At 36.0% G+C, this 14,484-nt stretch overlaps 1 protein-coding gene across 2 annotated transcripts in view; it reads left to right on the forward strand.

Annotated features, from left to right (window-relative positions):
* Positions 1 to 14,484, forward strand: part of THOC1 (THO complex 1) — a 68,398-nt gene that overhangs the window by 40,994 nt on the left and 12,920 nt on the right. Inside the window, exons 10-18 of one of the 2 annotated variants that reach the window (XM_043978449.1) lie at positions 3,301 to 3,409; positions 4,593 to 4,724; positions 6,009 to 6,109; positions 7,909 to 7,975; positions 8,195 to 8,245; positions 8,345 to 8,415; positions 11,788 to 11,904; positions 12,758 to 12,823; positions 13,972 to 14,055. In XM_043978449.1, coding sequence (XP_043834384.1) covers positions 3,301 to 3,409; positions 4,593 to 4,724; positions 6,009 to 6,109; positions 7,909 to 7,975; positions 8,195 to 8,245; positions 8,345 to 8,415; positions 11,788 to 11,904; positions 12,758 to 12,823; positions 13,972 to 14,055 — 798 coding nt within the window. The remainder of the gene's footprint in view (positions 1 to 3,300; positions 3,410 to 4,592; positions 4,725 to 6,008; positions 6,110 to 7,908; positions 7,976 to 8,194; positions 8,246 to 8,344; positions 8,416 to 11,787; positions 11,905 to 12,757; positions 12,824 to 13,971; positions 14,056 to 14,484) is intronic. The other variant, XM_043978450.1, reaches the window with a different exon arrangement.

A 14,484-nucleotide genomic window follows, 5' to 3' on the forward strand; every position in this document is an offset into this window, starting at 1 on the left:
CCTTCATAATTCTTCTTCCTTCTAAAGCTCTTGTGCGCTCTCTCCTGCACAATCTTCCATCACACCCAAGACTAGTTACATGCCTTATTCCTCTAGCTCCTCACAGGCATAGTATTTCATATAAGTGAATTTTTAAGATAAATTTATCATTTGTGTCATAATTTGTTTTAACCATTTTTGATGAAATCTCTCTAAAATGTATTATACCTTACTCAAAGTTTAGATAAAAGAATTCTCACAGACCATCCAGTCCAAACCCCATATTTTACGGATGAAAAACTAGGCTCATGGAGGTCAAAAATGGCTTCTCCAAGGCACACAGGTAGTAAGTTTCAAGACCAGAAGTTGAACTGAGGGCCTCTAATTTCCGTTTCCATTGTACCATGCTGTAATTTAAAAAATTCCAAGGCCAGTTGTCATCTTCATCATAGTTGATGTTTATATAGTATTCTTAAGGTTTGCAAAACAGTTGCCTACCTTATCTGATTCCCATAAATACCCCAGTGAGGTAAGTACTGTAGGCATTACAAAATCCCATTTTACAGATAAGAAAACTCCAGAACTCAAGAAATGAATTAACTTTACCATAGTTACATAGTAAAGTGTCAAAAATGAGATTTAAACCTAGGCGCCTCATGACTCTAATTCCATCATTCATTCCATACCATACTTTTTCTTATAATGAACAATATAGTAATACCTTTGGTAGGTTTCATGATTCATAGGGCTCAGTAAATGACTCTAAACTTGGGCTTTTTTTGAAAAGTAGTTCTTCTGTTGGGTTTTTAGTTCTTTTTTCCTCTTATGACCACCTGTCTTTTCTGCCCTACCTCTTGAATGAAAACTTTTGTTTGACCAAATTCTTTATATATCATTCTAAGGTACTGAGCTCTGGGCCAGGGTTTGACAGGGTCTTAGACCTTTCCTAAAGTATAATGTACATAGATTTCATGATAATTGTTTTCCTCCAGCTTGCAAGCTATTTTCAGTTATTTACAGCTGTGTTCTGGATAGTTGAGGTTACCTAAAATTTCACTTTTGGGTACTTTAGAGTTTTGCTCTTAAATGCTGTGAGAGAGAGAGAGAGAGAGAGTGTGTGTGTGTGTGTGTGTGTATTTTCACCAAATGCTGTTTTTTACTTAAGGATTTGGAGTTTTGTTTGCCTGATATTCCTTGTACGTGGTGTGACTGAATTAAGGTGACTGATTTTTTTAATGAAATACCAGAATTTATACATCCAAACGAGTGTTGGCCTTTAGAGTAATCACCTTGGGGAGGCTATACACTTACTCCAATGACACTGCCACTGCTCAAAACATTTTTGGAGCTCCTCTTTTGGGATTGCCTTCAGAACCACACAAGAAATTCATTCTCATTCCTTTATAGTCGCACCTCGTTTTGGACTGAAAATGACATGACCCAGCTTGATCTGAACGCCTGTACTCACCAGACTTTGTTCCAAATGACCGTTGGCTGTTTCCAAAAACAAAATCCACCTTCAAAGGAAAAAAAATATTGCCTCCACTGAGACTATTAAAAACAAAACAATTTGTTCTGTAAGCGTCAAGAGAGGAGATTGGAAAATGTTTTGAGCAGTGTCAGCAACATTTGAATAAGTGCATGGCCTTCCAAGGTAACCACTTTGAAGGGGACAACACTTGGATGAATAAATTCTGGTATGTTTGATCAAAAACCACATATTTAAAGGAATTGTATATAAATTCATTTTTGGCACTGCAGGCATGTAGAGTAGCCAACTGAAGAGTGGGTAATGGGTATTAATGTAATTTTTTAAAAGCTTAAAGTAAGGGGTTAATTTTGTCATCCTGTTTTTGATTTTTTTTTTTTAAGTGAGGCAATTGGGGTCAAGTGACTTGCCTAGGGTCACACAGCTAGTAAGTGTTAAGTGTCTGAGGCCAGATTTAAACTCACGTACTCCTGACTCCAGGGCTGGTGTTCCATCCACTGCACCACCTAGCTGCCCCTGTGTTTTTGAATTTTAAAAGTGAAATGATCTTAAGAGGCAGTGGGTTCCTTTTTGCTGGAGGGCTTCTAGTGAAAAGTAGATTTCAGCTTGTTAGGGATGTTGTTGAGGAGATTCGCATTGAGCTATAGGTTGCACTAGATAGGCTCTGCAGATCATTTCCCACCCTTAGATTCTGTGATTACCAAGCAATGGGATGTAGTGGAAAGATCATTAGACAGGAAATTCAATTGAGTCCTAGCTCTGACACTTACTAGCTGTCACCCTGGTTAGGTCATTTAACCTTTCTGAGCCTGTTTCCTCATCTGTAAAATGGGGGGTAATAGTAATACTAAATTCTCTTGAGAGACTGTGGTATATTGGATAAAAAGGAAGATTCTGAGGCAGGAAAACCTGCTTCTAACATTCTGGCTGTGTGACTTCTCAATGCCCAGAACACCTCTCAAGGATTTTCAAAGAGCCAGTCTACCTTAGCAAAAGAAGTTTCCTCAGTGGGTGTTCCCTGTACTAGCGAAATCACAAATCCGGCCTCCCTGCTCTTCCCCTTCAATCCTCCTACCTTGTACCTACCTCATATGTTTGTTGTGAGGAAAAAAGGCCTTTCTAATCCTTAATGTTGCCTAGTATTATAATTGCACCAATGCTATAGCCACAAATTCTATATTGATTATGAAAATAAGCAGCTGCACCCATAATCTAATTCTCTGTTTATGCCTCAATCCATTTTACTGGCTCTCAATTCAATTCAGCAAACTTTTACAACCTGCCTACTTAATGTGCAAGCTACTCTGCAAGGTATTGATAATATAAAAATAAAAACATCTTAAAAGAAGCTGACCTTTCTCCTGTGGTGGGAGGATGTGACATGTACACAGTTAAGTATATGTCAGACAGTATATAAATAAAGTTTTATATTTCGAGATTTTTTTTTAACCAAAGTATAAACGGTGGAAGGCATGGTTAGACAGCAGTTCATTGGGAAAAGATTGGATATTTTAGTGAACAGCAGGTTCATTGTGAGACACAGAGTTTGGGTTTGATTTAAGGAAAAGTTTACTAACATAGAATTCTCCAAAAGTGAAAGAGGCTGCCTTGGGAAGCTGTTAAGACCCCCTCATTCCCTTGAGGGCTTTCTTCAAATGAAGCCTAGCTGACCACTTGCGGTTTATGTTGCAGAGGGGAGTCTTATTCAGGAACATGGTGGACCAAATGACTTCCATAGTCCTTTCAACTTTGAGATTCTGTCATTTTATTTACCTTAGATACTATCTAAAGATATAGAATGATATGATGAATGTATTGTTTGTTTTCATTAGCTCTATTCCAATTGATTACAACCTGTATAGAAAATTCTGGTCACTTCAAGATTACTTCAGAAATCCTGTGCAGTGCTATGAGAAGATTTCATGGAAAACTTTTCTCAAGGTAATTTGTTGTTGCTCCAGTTATGCAGTTTTCAGAAGTTAAATTGTAATTATATATGAACAGTTGATCACATGGCATATGTTAAGGAGTGACTAATTTCTTTTGGATTTAAAAGTTTCAGTTGCAGCTAAAGTGTGAATATAATGGAAAGAGCCCTGGGCTAGACAATTTACTAGCTCTGTGATCTTGGTCTACCTTACTTACATCTGTTTCTTCATTGGGAAAATGATAATAATATTACTCTGTCCAATCTACAAGATTTTGGGGAGAATTAAATGAGCCAGTGGATATGAAAGCTTTTTGCAAATTAGAAAGCACTATGCAAATGTAAGTTAGCATTCTCATGGTTGTGTTCCAGAAATGTTTTGCTATACATACACTGTCTTTTCTAGGCTTTAGAAATAATTATAGCTACCCTTCTGAAGATATTTTCTTTGTCTCCTTTTGCTTTTCCGTTTAAAGTCAGAATTATCTTCCTTATGAAGGCAAAGGCCAAGACTATCCATTGCATTGAAAAGATGGCATGGTCTGTCTTATGTATTTATTTTAAATGCAGTGTCCTTTTTTTTCTTAAATCACAATTAGCCAGTTCCTATTCTTTAATGATGAAATTGAACTGATGAGGAGAATTTGAAAACAATTCTACGATATCTAGAAGTGATTTAAAATCACTGTTTTTCCTTTTGATATTTTATTCACAAAGAAATGTTAAGAGTAAAAGTTCATCAGATGTTAGATGTCACTTTGGACAGATGCTGTAACATGAGGAGGATGAGCTCCTGACAGGCTAAAGGATCTGCCCAGCATCACATATCTATTCAGTGTTTGGGGCAGAATTTGAACCCAGGTCTGCCTGACTCCAAGTGAAGGGTCCTCTCCTACTTCTACAATTGTTGAAACAGTTAATCTCATTGGAGGATATATGTAAAATATCAAAGCTTTTCTGCAGTTTTTCCTATATCCTAACTACATAAAAACTTAAAAGGAGGGATAATTAACCTTTAAAAATAGTGAGAAATCTTGTTTGATAAGTATCTTAGTCATGTTTTTCTATACTTAATATGATATAATATATGAATAAGCAGTCAATTGCCAGTAAATGTCTGTTTTTCTAATAAATACAAGTAAACAGATTATTTGGTGACTTGGAAAGATAAAATTAATTAGAATTTTCATTTTGCAGTATTCTGAAGAGGTTTTAGCTGTTTTTAAAAGTTATAAACTGGATGATACTCAGGCCTCCCGAAAGAAGTTAGAAGAATTGAAAACAGGAGGAGAACATGTATATTTTGCAAAATTCTTAACAAGTGAAAAGGTATGAAGCCTCTATTTTAACAGATATCCAATTTTTAAAATCTTTCCTTTTTACCACCTGATGTCTAGTTCATGCAATATTTAAGTCAGATGATGATGTTTGCTGCTTATGTTGGTTAAATTGTGATAACTAACAGTGTTTAGACAGTACAATTTGAAGAAAGCTGTAGTTTTTGTTTTATATAAATAATTCTAATTTGAACTATTTATAGGATGGATGCGCTGGGGAAAGATTGATCTGATTCTTTGCTTTTTGGTTTTTTTACTTGAGCCGGAGCAAAGCTTCTTAACCTGTGAGTTGTGACCCCATATGGAGTTGCATAACTGAATATGGGGTCATGAAAAATTTTGGCAGTAAATGTTTGATTTCTATAACTTATTTTATATACCCTATGTTCCCAGGGTCTTGTAAAAATCTCTTGGGCAAGAACGGGTCATGAATGGGAAAAGTTCAAGAAACCCTGAGCTAGAAAATATTTTAACATTAGTTTCTTTTGAGTCTCCAGGTGAAGAAAGTCTTTAGCAATCTACACTAAATAAAGAACCAAATAAATAAAAATATTCTCTACTTGACTTATAAGTTGCTTTTTAAAGATAATTGGTTGTTTCTCAAATGCCTGAAAATAATTTTAGGTCATTTGATTACTTTCCTTTTAAACTTATTTATACAGTTTTTGTGCCAAACCCTTTATTCACAAATAATGCATAACTAAATTTCAATCCAAGTTCCATTTTAAAAGTTCTTTCCTATCACAAAGTCCAATTTATGGAGGCTTGCTATTTTCATTTATAAGAAAAGCATTTTAAGTATACTTATTTTAGTAGAAATCCAGAAAAAATGCAAGACAGAATTTTAGAGGTGAGAGGGACATTGCAGACCTATTAGAATTTTATTAGTTTACAGAAGAAAGTAAGTCCTGTATATAAATCAAGTGACTTGTTGAAGGTCATATATACTGATATGGTATTTTACCTGGTTTCTTTTTATGTTGAAAAATGAATTACAAATTTGTTGATTTTCATCTGAAAATGCTCAGATATGTCTAGGTCTCAGTACTCAGGATAAAAAAAAATTTGCTAGTCATTGATAAATATTACATGATAAGGAAGAAGGCAATATATTTTCTTAATGGATTCTTCATTGTTTTATTATTGCTTTATTAGTATTTATTATTATTATTTTCTGTAGCAGAAAACTATAAATTTAGGCTGTTTGACTCTCACTATGCTAGATAAAGTAAACATTGTGGTTCTTCTCCTGTGTTTGTCTTTTCTACGCATATAGCTTATGGATTTACAGCTGAGTGATAGTAATTTTCGTCGTCACATCCTTCTGCAGTATCTCATTTTATTTCAGTACCTCAAGGGGCAAGTGAAATTCAAAAGGTAAGCTTATTATAATTATTAAATTATTTATTAGCAGGAGCCTGAAAAATGTAACTAGAATTTCACAGTGAGGCTAGCTATAAGTAAAACTGGACCTAGGTTGCCTAGTGTTTTCTTCTCTGCATTGTAGGGACACAGACCAACTATATGTTTGTAACAGATGTTTGGTACCATAGTGCCTGGGAATTGAGGGCTTCTGCCAAAAAAATTAGAGAACAAGGATTTATTTAGCAAAAACTATATTGCTACTGTAAGGAAATGGGGATGTCTAAGGATGGGATTTTGGTACATGTATACTAATGTTGTGTTTGGATTATTTCTCCTGCCCTGGATGCTTTGGGAACCAGCTCTCTTGCTAGTTATATGGGTGATTGATCCTTTTCCCAAGAAGGGTAAAGTAGAAATTGGTGACTACTTTTGGTTTGGAGAATCCATGAGTCCTAAATATAAGGATCTAAGAACTCCCAGAAAAGATCACACCAGTAAATGAGCAGATCCAGAAAGCAAAGAACAGCATTGTAGCCCTGTACCTTCCTCAACCCTACTTAGGTTAGAATGGTAGTATTACTATTTTTTTTTTAACCTCAACTTGTCTTCTGTTGTGGGCCTTGTCATTCAAACTTCTTTCATAGCAACTCCAGCCCCCTATCCCAAGCCAGGTCATGGCCTAACTCTCAGTAACCATGAATTTGGCAACCCAACTAGTCAGAAAAACAAAAAAGTCTTTAAGATTATCTCCAGATAGGGTAGCTTTTCTAGTCTCCTTTATTTACATATTTCACTCTCTCACTTCATCAGGAAATATTTTCTAATGTAAGTTTTTCTAGCTTCAATTAATATCTTCTTTTCATTGCTACAGAAAAGAGGAAAAACATTTCTTCCAAATACCAATAATAGCATAAAGTCACAAAAATGAATTTTGTTTCTCTGCTGTTTTAGCAATAAATGGCCGTGAATTAAATGCAGAAAATAAAAAATAATAGTATTCACATATAATAAATATATAGATTTTATATTCTATTTTAAGGATGCAGTGGATTGGGCTGATCTTTGATTTCATTAGTGTGAGGACATGCAGTGTGGAAACTACTTTCTCCAATACTAAAAAGAATCATAGAAGCAACTCATTTGTAACTTATAGTTTTAGAAATTTGCTTTGGGATAATAAGTTAAGTGATTTGCTTATCATGGTACACTTAGGTGGTTCAGTGAATAAAGCACTGAGCTTGTAGTGAGAAAGACCTGAGTTCATAATAGGCTTCAAACACTAGTGGTATGGCCCTGAGCAAGTCACTTAACCCTGTTTGCCTCAGTTTCCTCATCTATAAAATAAACTGGAAAAGAAAACGGCAAATCACTTTAATATCTTTTCCAAGAAAACCCCAAATGGGGTCATGAAGAGTTGGACATGACTGAAACAACCAAACAACAACAATTTGCTTATTATCACACACTACCACAGTGCATCAGAGGCAGTACTTGAAACCTGCCTGATCTTTCTCATTCGAGGGCTGGGTATATATACAATGTATACCCTTACCACCTATCAGGATGCAATAAATTTAGAAAAACCTTCAGGCATTGTTTGTCTTTTTTTTTTTTTTTTTTTTTTTTTGGTTAGTGAGGCAATTGGGGTTGCCCAAGGTCACACAGCTAGTTAAGTGTTAAGTGTCTGAGGCTGGATTTGAATTCAGGTACTCCTGACTCCAGGGCTGGTACTCTATCCACTGCGCCATCTAGCTGCCCCATTATATTTCTTACAGTAATAATACTATTCTCTCATTTGCTCTCTTTTCCAGTTCAAACTATGTTCTAACTGATGAGCAATCCCTGTGGATTGAAGATACTACAAAATCAGTCTATCAAGTAAGTTCAGTACAAGACATCAGTGATCAAAAAACTTGGAAATTTGGAGTTATCTCTGTTTATGAACTAGATTTAAAAGTTTCAGCCTCATATAGGAAAATAAGGATAACATTAGCTCAGGTACGGGAGCAACAAACGCTTTTATGGGGATTCTGCCTGTAAACCATTCATATGATGCAGAAAGTTGTTGAAAGCTTAGTGTGTGCTTTCTGATCACAGCTACTATCTGAAAACCCCCCTGATGGAGAGAGATTTTCAAAAATGGTAGAGGTATGTATCTTATGTTATTGTTATTTTTGGTACCATATAGAATTTTAAGTATTTCCATTGTTCAGATGTCAATCATATTTGTGTATTTTTTTTTTCCAGCATATATTAAACACTGAAGAAAATTGGAACTCGTGGAAAAACGAAGGCTGTCCAAGTTTTGTGAAAGAAAGGTAAAAACCAAAATAAGAAATATCAACAGTATTTTCAGATTATTTAAAATTATGATTTTTCCCTTATGCATAATTTAAAAAAATATCTATACTTAAGTATTTCCATATATCGGTGTTCTCATCAGTGTTAGTCCTCCTACAAGCAAGGCAGATTACAGCCCATCCATATTTCCTCATTCTGTGCAACTTTTATACATCTCTTAGCTCTCACCCTGTTCTCTACAGAGGGTATACCCAAAATGCTAGAGGCCTTTCCTCTAGATATCTTGACATTATGTTAATACTAGTGGAACACGTTGGGGTTATCCTTCTGTTATTTCTTATTTTTATTATTTGACTTGTCCACTTCCTCTTTTAGTCATCCATCTCTTGATCTTTTATGTACATCTTGTTTTGTTTTGGGTTTTTTTTTGGGGGGGGGGGTTGCGGGGCAATGAGGGTTAAGTGACTTGCTCAGGGTCACACAGCTAGTGTCAAGTGTCTGAAGCCAGATTTGAACTCAGGTCGTCCTGAATCCAGGGCCAGTACTTTATCCACTGTGCCACCTAGCTGCCCTCAATCTTTTATGCATCTTGGTAAATAATTCTTTGTTGCTAATATGCTACAACCTAGATATGGGGACATTTTATGCATTTCTCAATTGTATTTGAGTGATCTGTAATTCTAATTCTTTGAACACTGTGCTGTTCCATGTTTCTCAGCCATATGGGATCAACTTAACAATATTGGTATTTAAAAGTTGTCCAGATAGGATCGCTGATATCATTGATGAAGAAGATAGTTTGTTATGGAAGTTTTGACAGATCTTTGCCATTTTTAATCTGCTTATTGTCCTGCTTCTTGTTTCATCGTTATTCTTCAGATGCTATAGCTTAATTCAGTCGTAACAACCTTTCTATAAACTTGTCTTTTCCTCTCCTATTTCTTACTGTTTTATGTTCAGTATCTTGCATCTTCTTCAGGAATTTAGAAATTATTTTATATTTTAAAGCAATATTATCTTGTTTTCCATGTCTCTCTACTTTTGTTAGTGCTTGATAAGTACACCATGCTGTTGACTGATACAGAAAATTCTGCCAGTCATCAGACAAGGGTCTCCTATGTAGAGTACCAGCAGTTATATACATTTATAAATAGTTATCACTTAGTAACCAGTTTACTTCTAGTGAACCTTTCTGCAGAAAACAGGCATTGTCTGTTACTGGAACTATACTCAAAGCCTTTAAAGCATTGTAGAAACCACCAAAAGCTTGTATTCAACTGGCATAGCCTTTGAGAAATCAGGATTGCCTACATGCCCCAGTAGAGTCTGGGTGTAGGACTTTTATAGACATATGTAACTGATATGTCTGGCAGAATTTTCTGTATCCAACAGGGATTTATTATGTGACTCACTGGGCTAGGTCATGGGGAATACAAAGAATGATATCTCTTTCAAGGAGTTCATATTCTTTTGAAGGTAATGGGAGAAGGTAGGGGAACAGAGGTGGGAGGGGGAGTTGGAGAGAAAAAGTAAGAGAGAGAACAAGTATTTATTGTTTTCTGTATGCTAAATAAGAGATAGAAATGTAAACATAAGCAAATAAGATAGCCCTTGCCCTCGGGGAGGGCATCCTTTTAAATTTACTTTGCCTAGATAGCCCTCTAATTTCTTATTTGAGGCCAAGTTTGTTCTTTACAGACAGTTTCTCAACATTAATCTTCAAATGTTTTATGATGGTTTTCCTCCATTTACTTTGTTTTGTTTTTTGCGGGGGGGGTGGGGGGGTGTTTTTGGTGAGGCAATGAGGGTTAAGTGACTTGCCCAAGGTCACACAGCTAGTAATGTGTCAAGTGATTGAGGTCGGATTTGAACTCAGGTCCTCCTGAATCCAGGGCCCATGCTTTATCCACTATGCCACCTAGCTGCCCCTTTTTTGGTTTTATTTTGTTTTGTTTTGTTTGATGAGGCAATGAGGGTTAAGTGACTTGCCCAAGGTCACACAGCTAGTAATCCCCCATTTACTTTGATATAATTATTATACATACACACATACAGAGTTTTTCTTGGTTTTACTTGTTTTAGTTTGCATCAGTTCATACAGGTCTTTCCATGCTTTTCTCTAGTCATCATTCTAATGGGAGGCTGGAAAGAGGGGGGGCCATTAATGCACTGGCATGGTTTGGAGGCAGGAAACTTGAGATGGAGACTTGGATCCATGTCATATAAGGCAAATGCTCACCTTTAAAGAATCCAAGCTAGTTCCAAGAGCAGAAATCAAGGTTTCTATGAGTTTAGGACAGGGACAGAATAAATATAACTATAAGGTAGTTGGGGAAAGAAGGCACTAGAAGTCAGGGGGATCATGAGAAGCTTCATTTAGGAAATGGTAATTGAGTTATATCCTGAAGAGAGGAATTCCATGAAGCAGAGATGAAAAGGGAATGCATTATGGGCATGGGGGATGGGCATTGTACAGGCACAGAGATGGGAGAGGGAGCGCATAGAAAGAAGCCCAGATTGACTGAAGCTTAGAGGGTAAAAAGAAGAGTAATCTATAATGAGGAAGGAAAGTTAGGTTAGGGTCAGACTGTGATGGACTTTAAAAACCAGATAGGAATTGATATATGATCTTAAAGGCAGTAAGGAGCCATTGAAATTTATTGAGTAGGGCAGTGGTGTGATCATAGCTACACTTAAGGAAATAATTTTTGGCAGCTGTGTGGAACATAGACTGAAGCAGGAAGAGACTTGAGTCAGGGAGACCAATTAGGATTATGCAAGAGATGATGAGGGCCCTAGACTAAAGTGATACCTGTCTGACTAGAAAAAAAAGATCTATGGAGGTAGAAATATTAAGATTTGGTAGCAAATTGGATATGTGAGGTGAAGAAAGATGAGAAGGCAAGGATAACAGTGATGTTATGAACCTGGGAGACAGGAAGAATGGTGTATGGGTATATCCTTTTATATTTACCTTAATGTGTTAACTCATTTCTTCTTGTCCATTAGTTTCTCCTTACTTGAGACATTACCAAAACAAAATTGTAAAATTAGTTATTGAATTGCTTTACATAATTTCTTGCAAATTGTGGTACTTCGGGGGCAGCTAGGTGGTACAGTGGATAAAGCACCGGCCCTGGATTCAGGAAGACCTGAGTTCAAATCTGGTATCAGACACTTGACACTTACTAGCTGAGTCACTTACCCTGGGCAAGTCACTTAACCCCAATTGCCTCACCCAGAAAAAAATTTTGCAGTACTTTTTTATCTAAAGGAGTATAATGCATTAATCTAAAACCTTTCATCTTAACAAAAGTGTCCTAAAAGTGTTTCCTTATCAGATCTAAAATGCCTTCACCTTTCCTAACCATGTATAATTCCAAAAATAGTGTGCGTTCTGTTTGCCGTAGACCATCAGACTCCAAGCCAACAAGAGTTGTACGAAAGAGAACAGCGCCAGAGGATTTCTTGGGGAAAGGACCCAACAAAAAAATTCTGATGGGAAAGTAGGTCAGCTTGTCTTCATATCTGGGCCAGGATTGGTAACTGTATATTTGATATGTTTGTTTTTTAAAAGTCCTATTTTAGAATTTTTATAGTTCCTGTCTCACTCATTTGTCTCTATAAGAGTGGCCAAGCATAACCTGCATCCCTTATCATGCTGCTGATCCAGCAACTAGTTTAGTCTTTATTATGGAAAACCTGTGGCTTCTTTCTGCACTGTCTTTTTTTTTTTTTTTTTTTGAGGGGCAGTGGGGGTTAAGTGACTTGCCCAGGGTCACACAGCTAGTGTCAAGTGTCTGAGGCCGGATTTGAATTCAGGTACTCCTGAATCCAGGGCCGGTGCTTTTATCCACTGCACCACCTAGCCGCCCTCTTCTACACTGTCTCTTGATGAATTTTTGGGTGAGCCACCTTACCTCCAGTTGTGCCAGATTGTCATGATCCCTGTGCTTCTGGTGGTTCCCAACAAGTAAATGCTCATGAATACATTTGAGAAGAGTTAATGTGGAAAAAAAAGAAGCATTAATGTGTTCAGATACTCAGATATTCTCCCTACTTTTCTGTTTTCCCAAAAGGTGGCATTGGGAGAAATGATTTCCCTACTTAGTGTAAAAATACATCAGTGTGATTGACTGAAAACTTGTATTTTCCTAGAAACTTTAAGCAAACATTCAAAAACCATGGTTCTGGTGCTTTTTGAACTTTAAAGTTTTTAGCATGAATCATCACATTCAATACATTTACTTTTTTTAATGAGTATTTTAAGATAACCAAGGCTTACACTGAGTACTTCATTGACGTCATTGTGGTTTTGACTTAAATAATTAGGGGTATTTTTTCTCTTTTGCTTTTCAGTGAGGAACTAACAAGGCTTTGGAATCTCTGTCCTGATAATATGGAAGCTTGTAAATCAGAGTCCAGGCAAGTTAAAGATTGTTCCATTTCTATGTGACCTTAACTCAGAATAAAATCATGACTTTTCTCCTGGTAGCATCATACCTTTTTTAAGCTATGAACTACCCAAGAACAAAATTGTAAGATGTGTTGTCGATGACAATAACAGTACACACACACACACACACACACACACACACACACATTCATGAAATCTTATAAGCCACAGGTTAGGGACTTGTGTAATACTGAATTGTAACTGATTCATAGAGGATAGTGTTTGGTTTGCTTTTGAAGAGCTTAGTATTCTGACTTATCTCTGTTTATGGTCCTGAGATCTAATTTACTTTAGTTAACCTAATACATCAGAATTTTCTTTGATAATATGGCATTTCTGAATTTTACTTATAATTAAATGCCCAAATGTTGCTCTTTTACCATGATAATAAAAGTGTAACATGAGAGTGAACATTAAATCCTTGACATTTATTTAGTGTGGTTAATATTAAATCTGAATGATAAAAAAAGAATTGCCAGTTGGAAAATGCTTTATGAAACTTTACCCCTAAATCTGATTTTGTTTTTATGAATGGCAGGATATTGCCATTTACAACTCTCGCATTATGCAAGAGTTGAATTATTCAATGTAACACATTTCTGGACTTAGGGGGAAAAATGACCAGATTCCTCCTTCCTTTTTTTATCCCCCTTCCTTGGTCCCCTTCTCTTCCCCATGTCCTCCCTCCTGTTCTGCCCCCCTTCCCTGCAATGAAATAATGTATATATTTGTTAAACTGGTGGAGTGCTTCTTTGGGGACATTTACTTAAGCAGAGGTTCCTCACATTTTTTGTGCCACATACTCCTTTGCCAGTCTGCTGAAGCCTATGGGCCTCTTCTCAAAAAATATTGTTTTCAATGCATAAAATAAAATATAGGATTATGAAGAAATCCAATCATATTGAAATATAATTATCAAATTTTTTTAAGTTTCACAGACCCTTGACAATGAGCTCCTGAACAAAAGAGAAAAAAATGTCTACCATAGATAAAGTTAAAATCTTCCATTTCCATAGCTTCTCAATAAGATATGATGCCCTTTGAAAAAGAATAAGGCAGATGTAGGAAGAAAACAGGATTATAAATATGAAATCTTGAATTCTTTTCCAATGAACAGGGAATACATGCCAACTTTAGAAGAATTTTTTGAAGAAGCCATTGAGCAGGCTGATCCAGAAAATATGGTTGAAAGTGAATATAAGTAAGTAATGTTTTTCATGATATAGTTTTAAATTTCATTTCATCTTTAGAAGGGCTTAAGTCTCCAGAAAAAAAGCTTTCCATGCTATAAATCACTAGAGTAATGATATCTTGGATGTCGGTCTTGTTTCATATTCTCAGTGGGATGACTTTTTTTTTTAATAAAAGTATTTTATTATTTTCCAGTTACATGTAAGTATGGTTTTCAACATTTATTTTCATAGGATTTTTAGTTCCAAATTTTTCTCCCTCCCTCCTTTCCTTCCCCCCTCTCCACGACAGAAAGCAATCTGATATAGGTTATGTATGTATAATCACATTAAACATATTTCTGCATTAGTCATATTGTGAAAGAAGAATCAGAGCACAAGGGGAAAACCTCAAAAAAGAAGGAAAAAGGGGCATCTAGGTGACTCAGTGGATAAAGCAC

This window comes from Dromiciops gliroides, chromosome 1 (assembly GCF_019393635.1).
Source record: "Dromiciops gliroides isolate mDroGli1 chromosome 1, mDroGli1.pri, whole genome shotgun sequence".
Taxonomy (NCBI): Eukaryota; Metazoa; Chordata; class Mammalia; order Microbiotheria; family Microbiotheriidae; genus Dromiciops; species Dromiciops gliroides.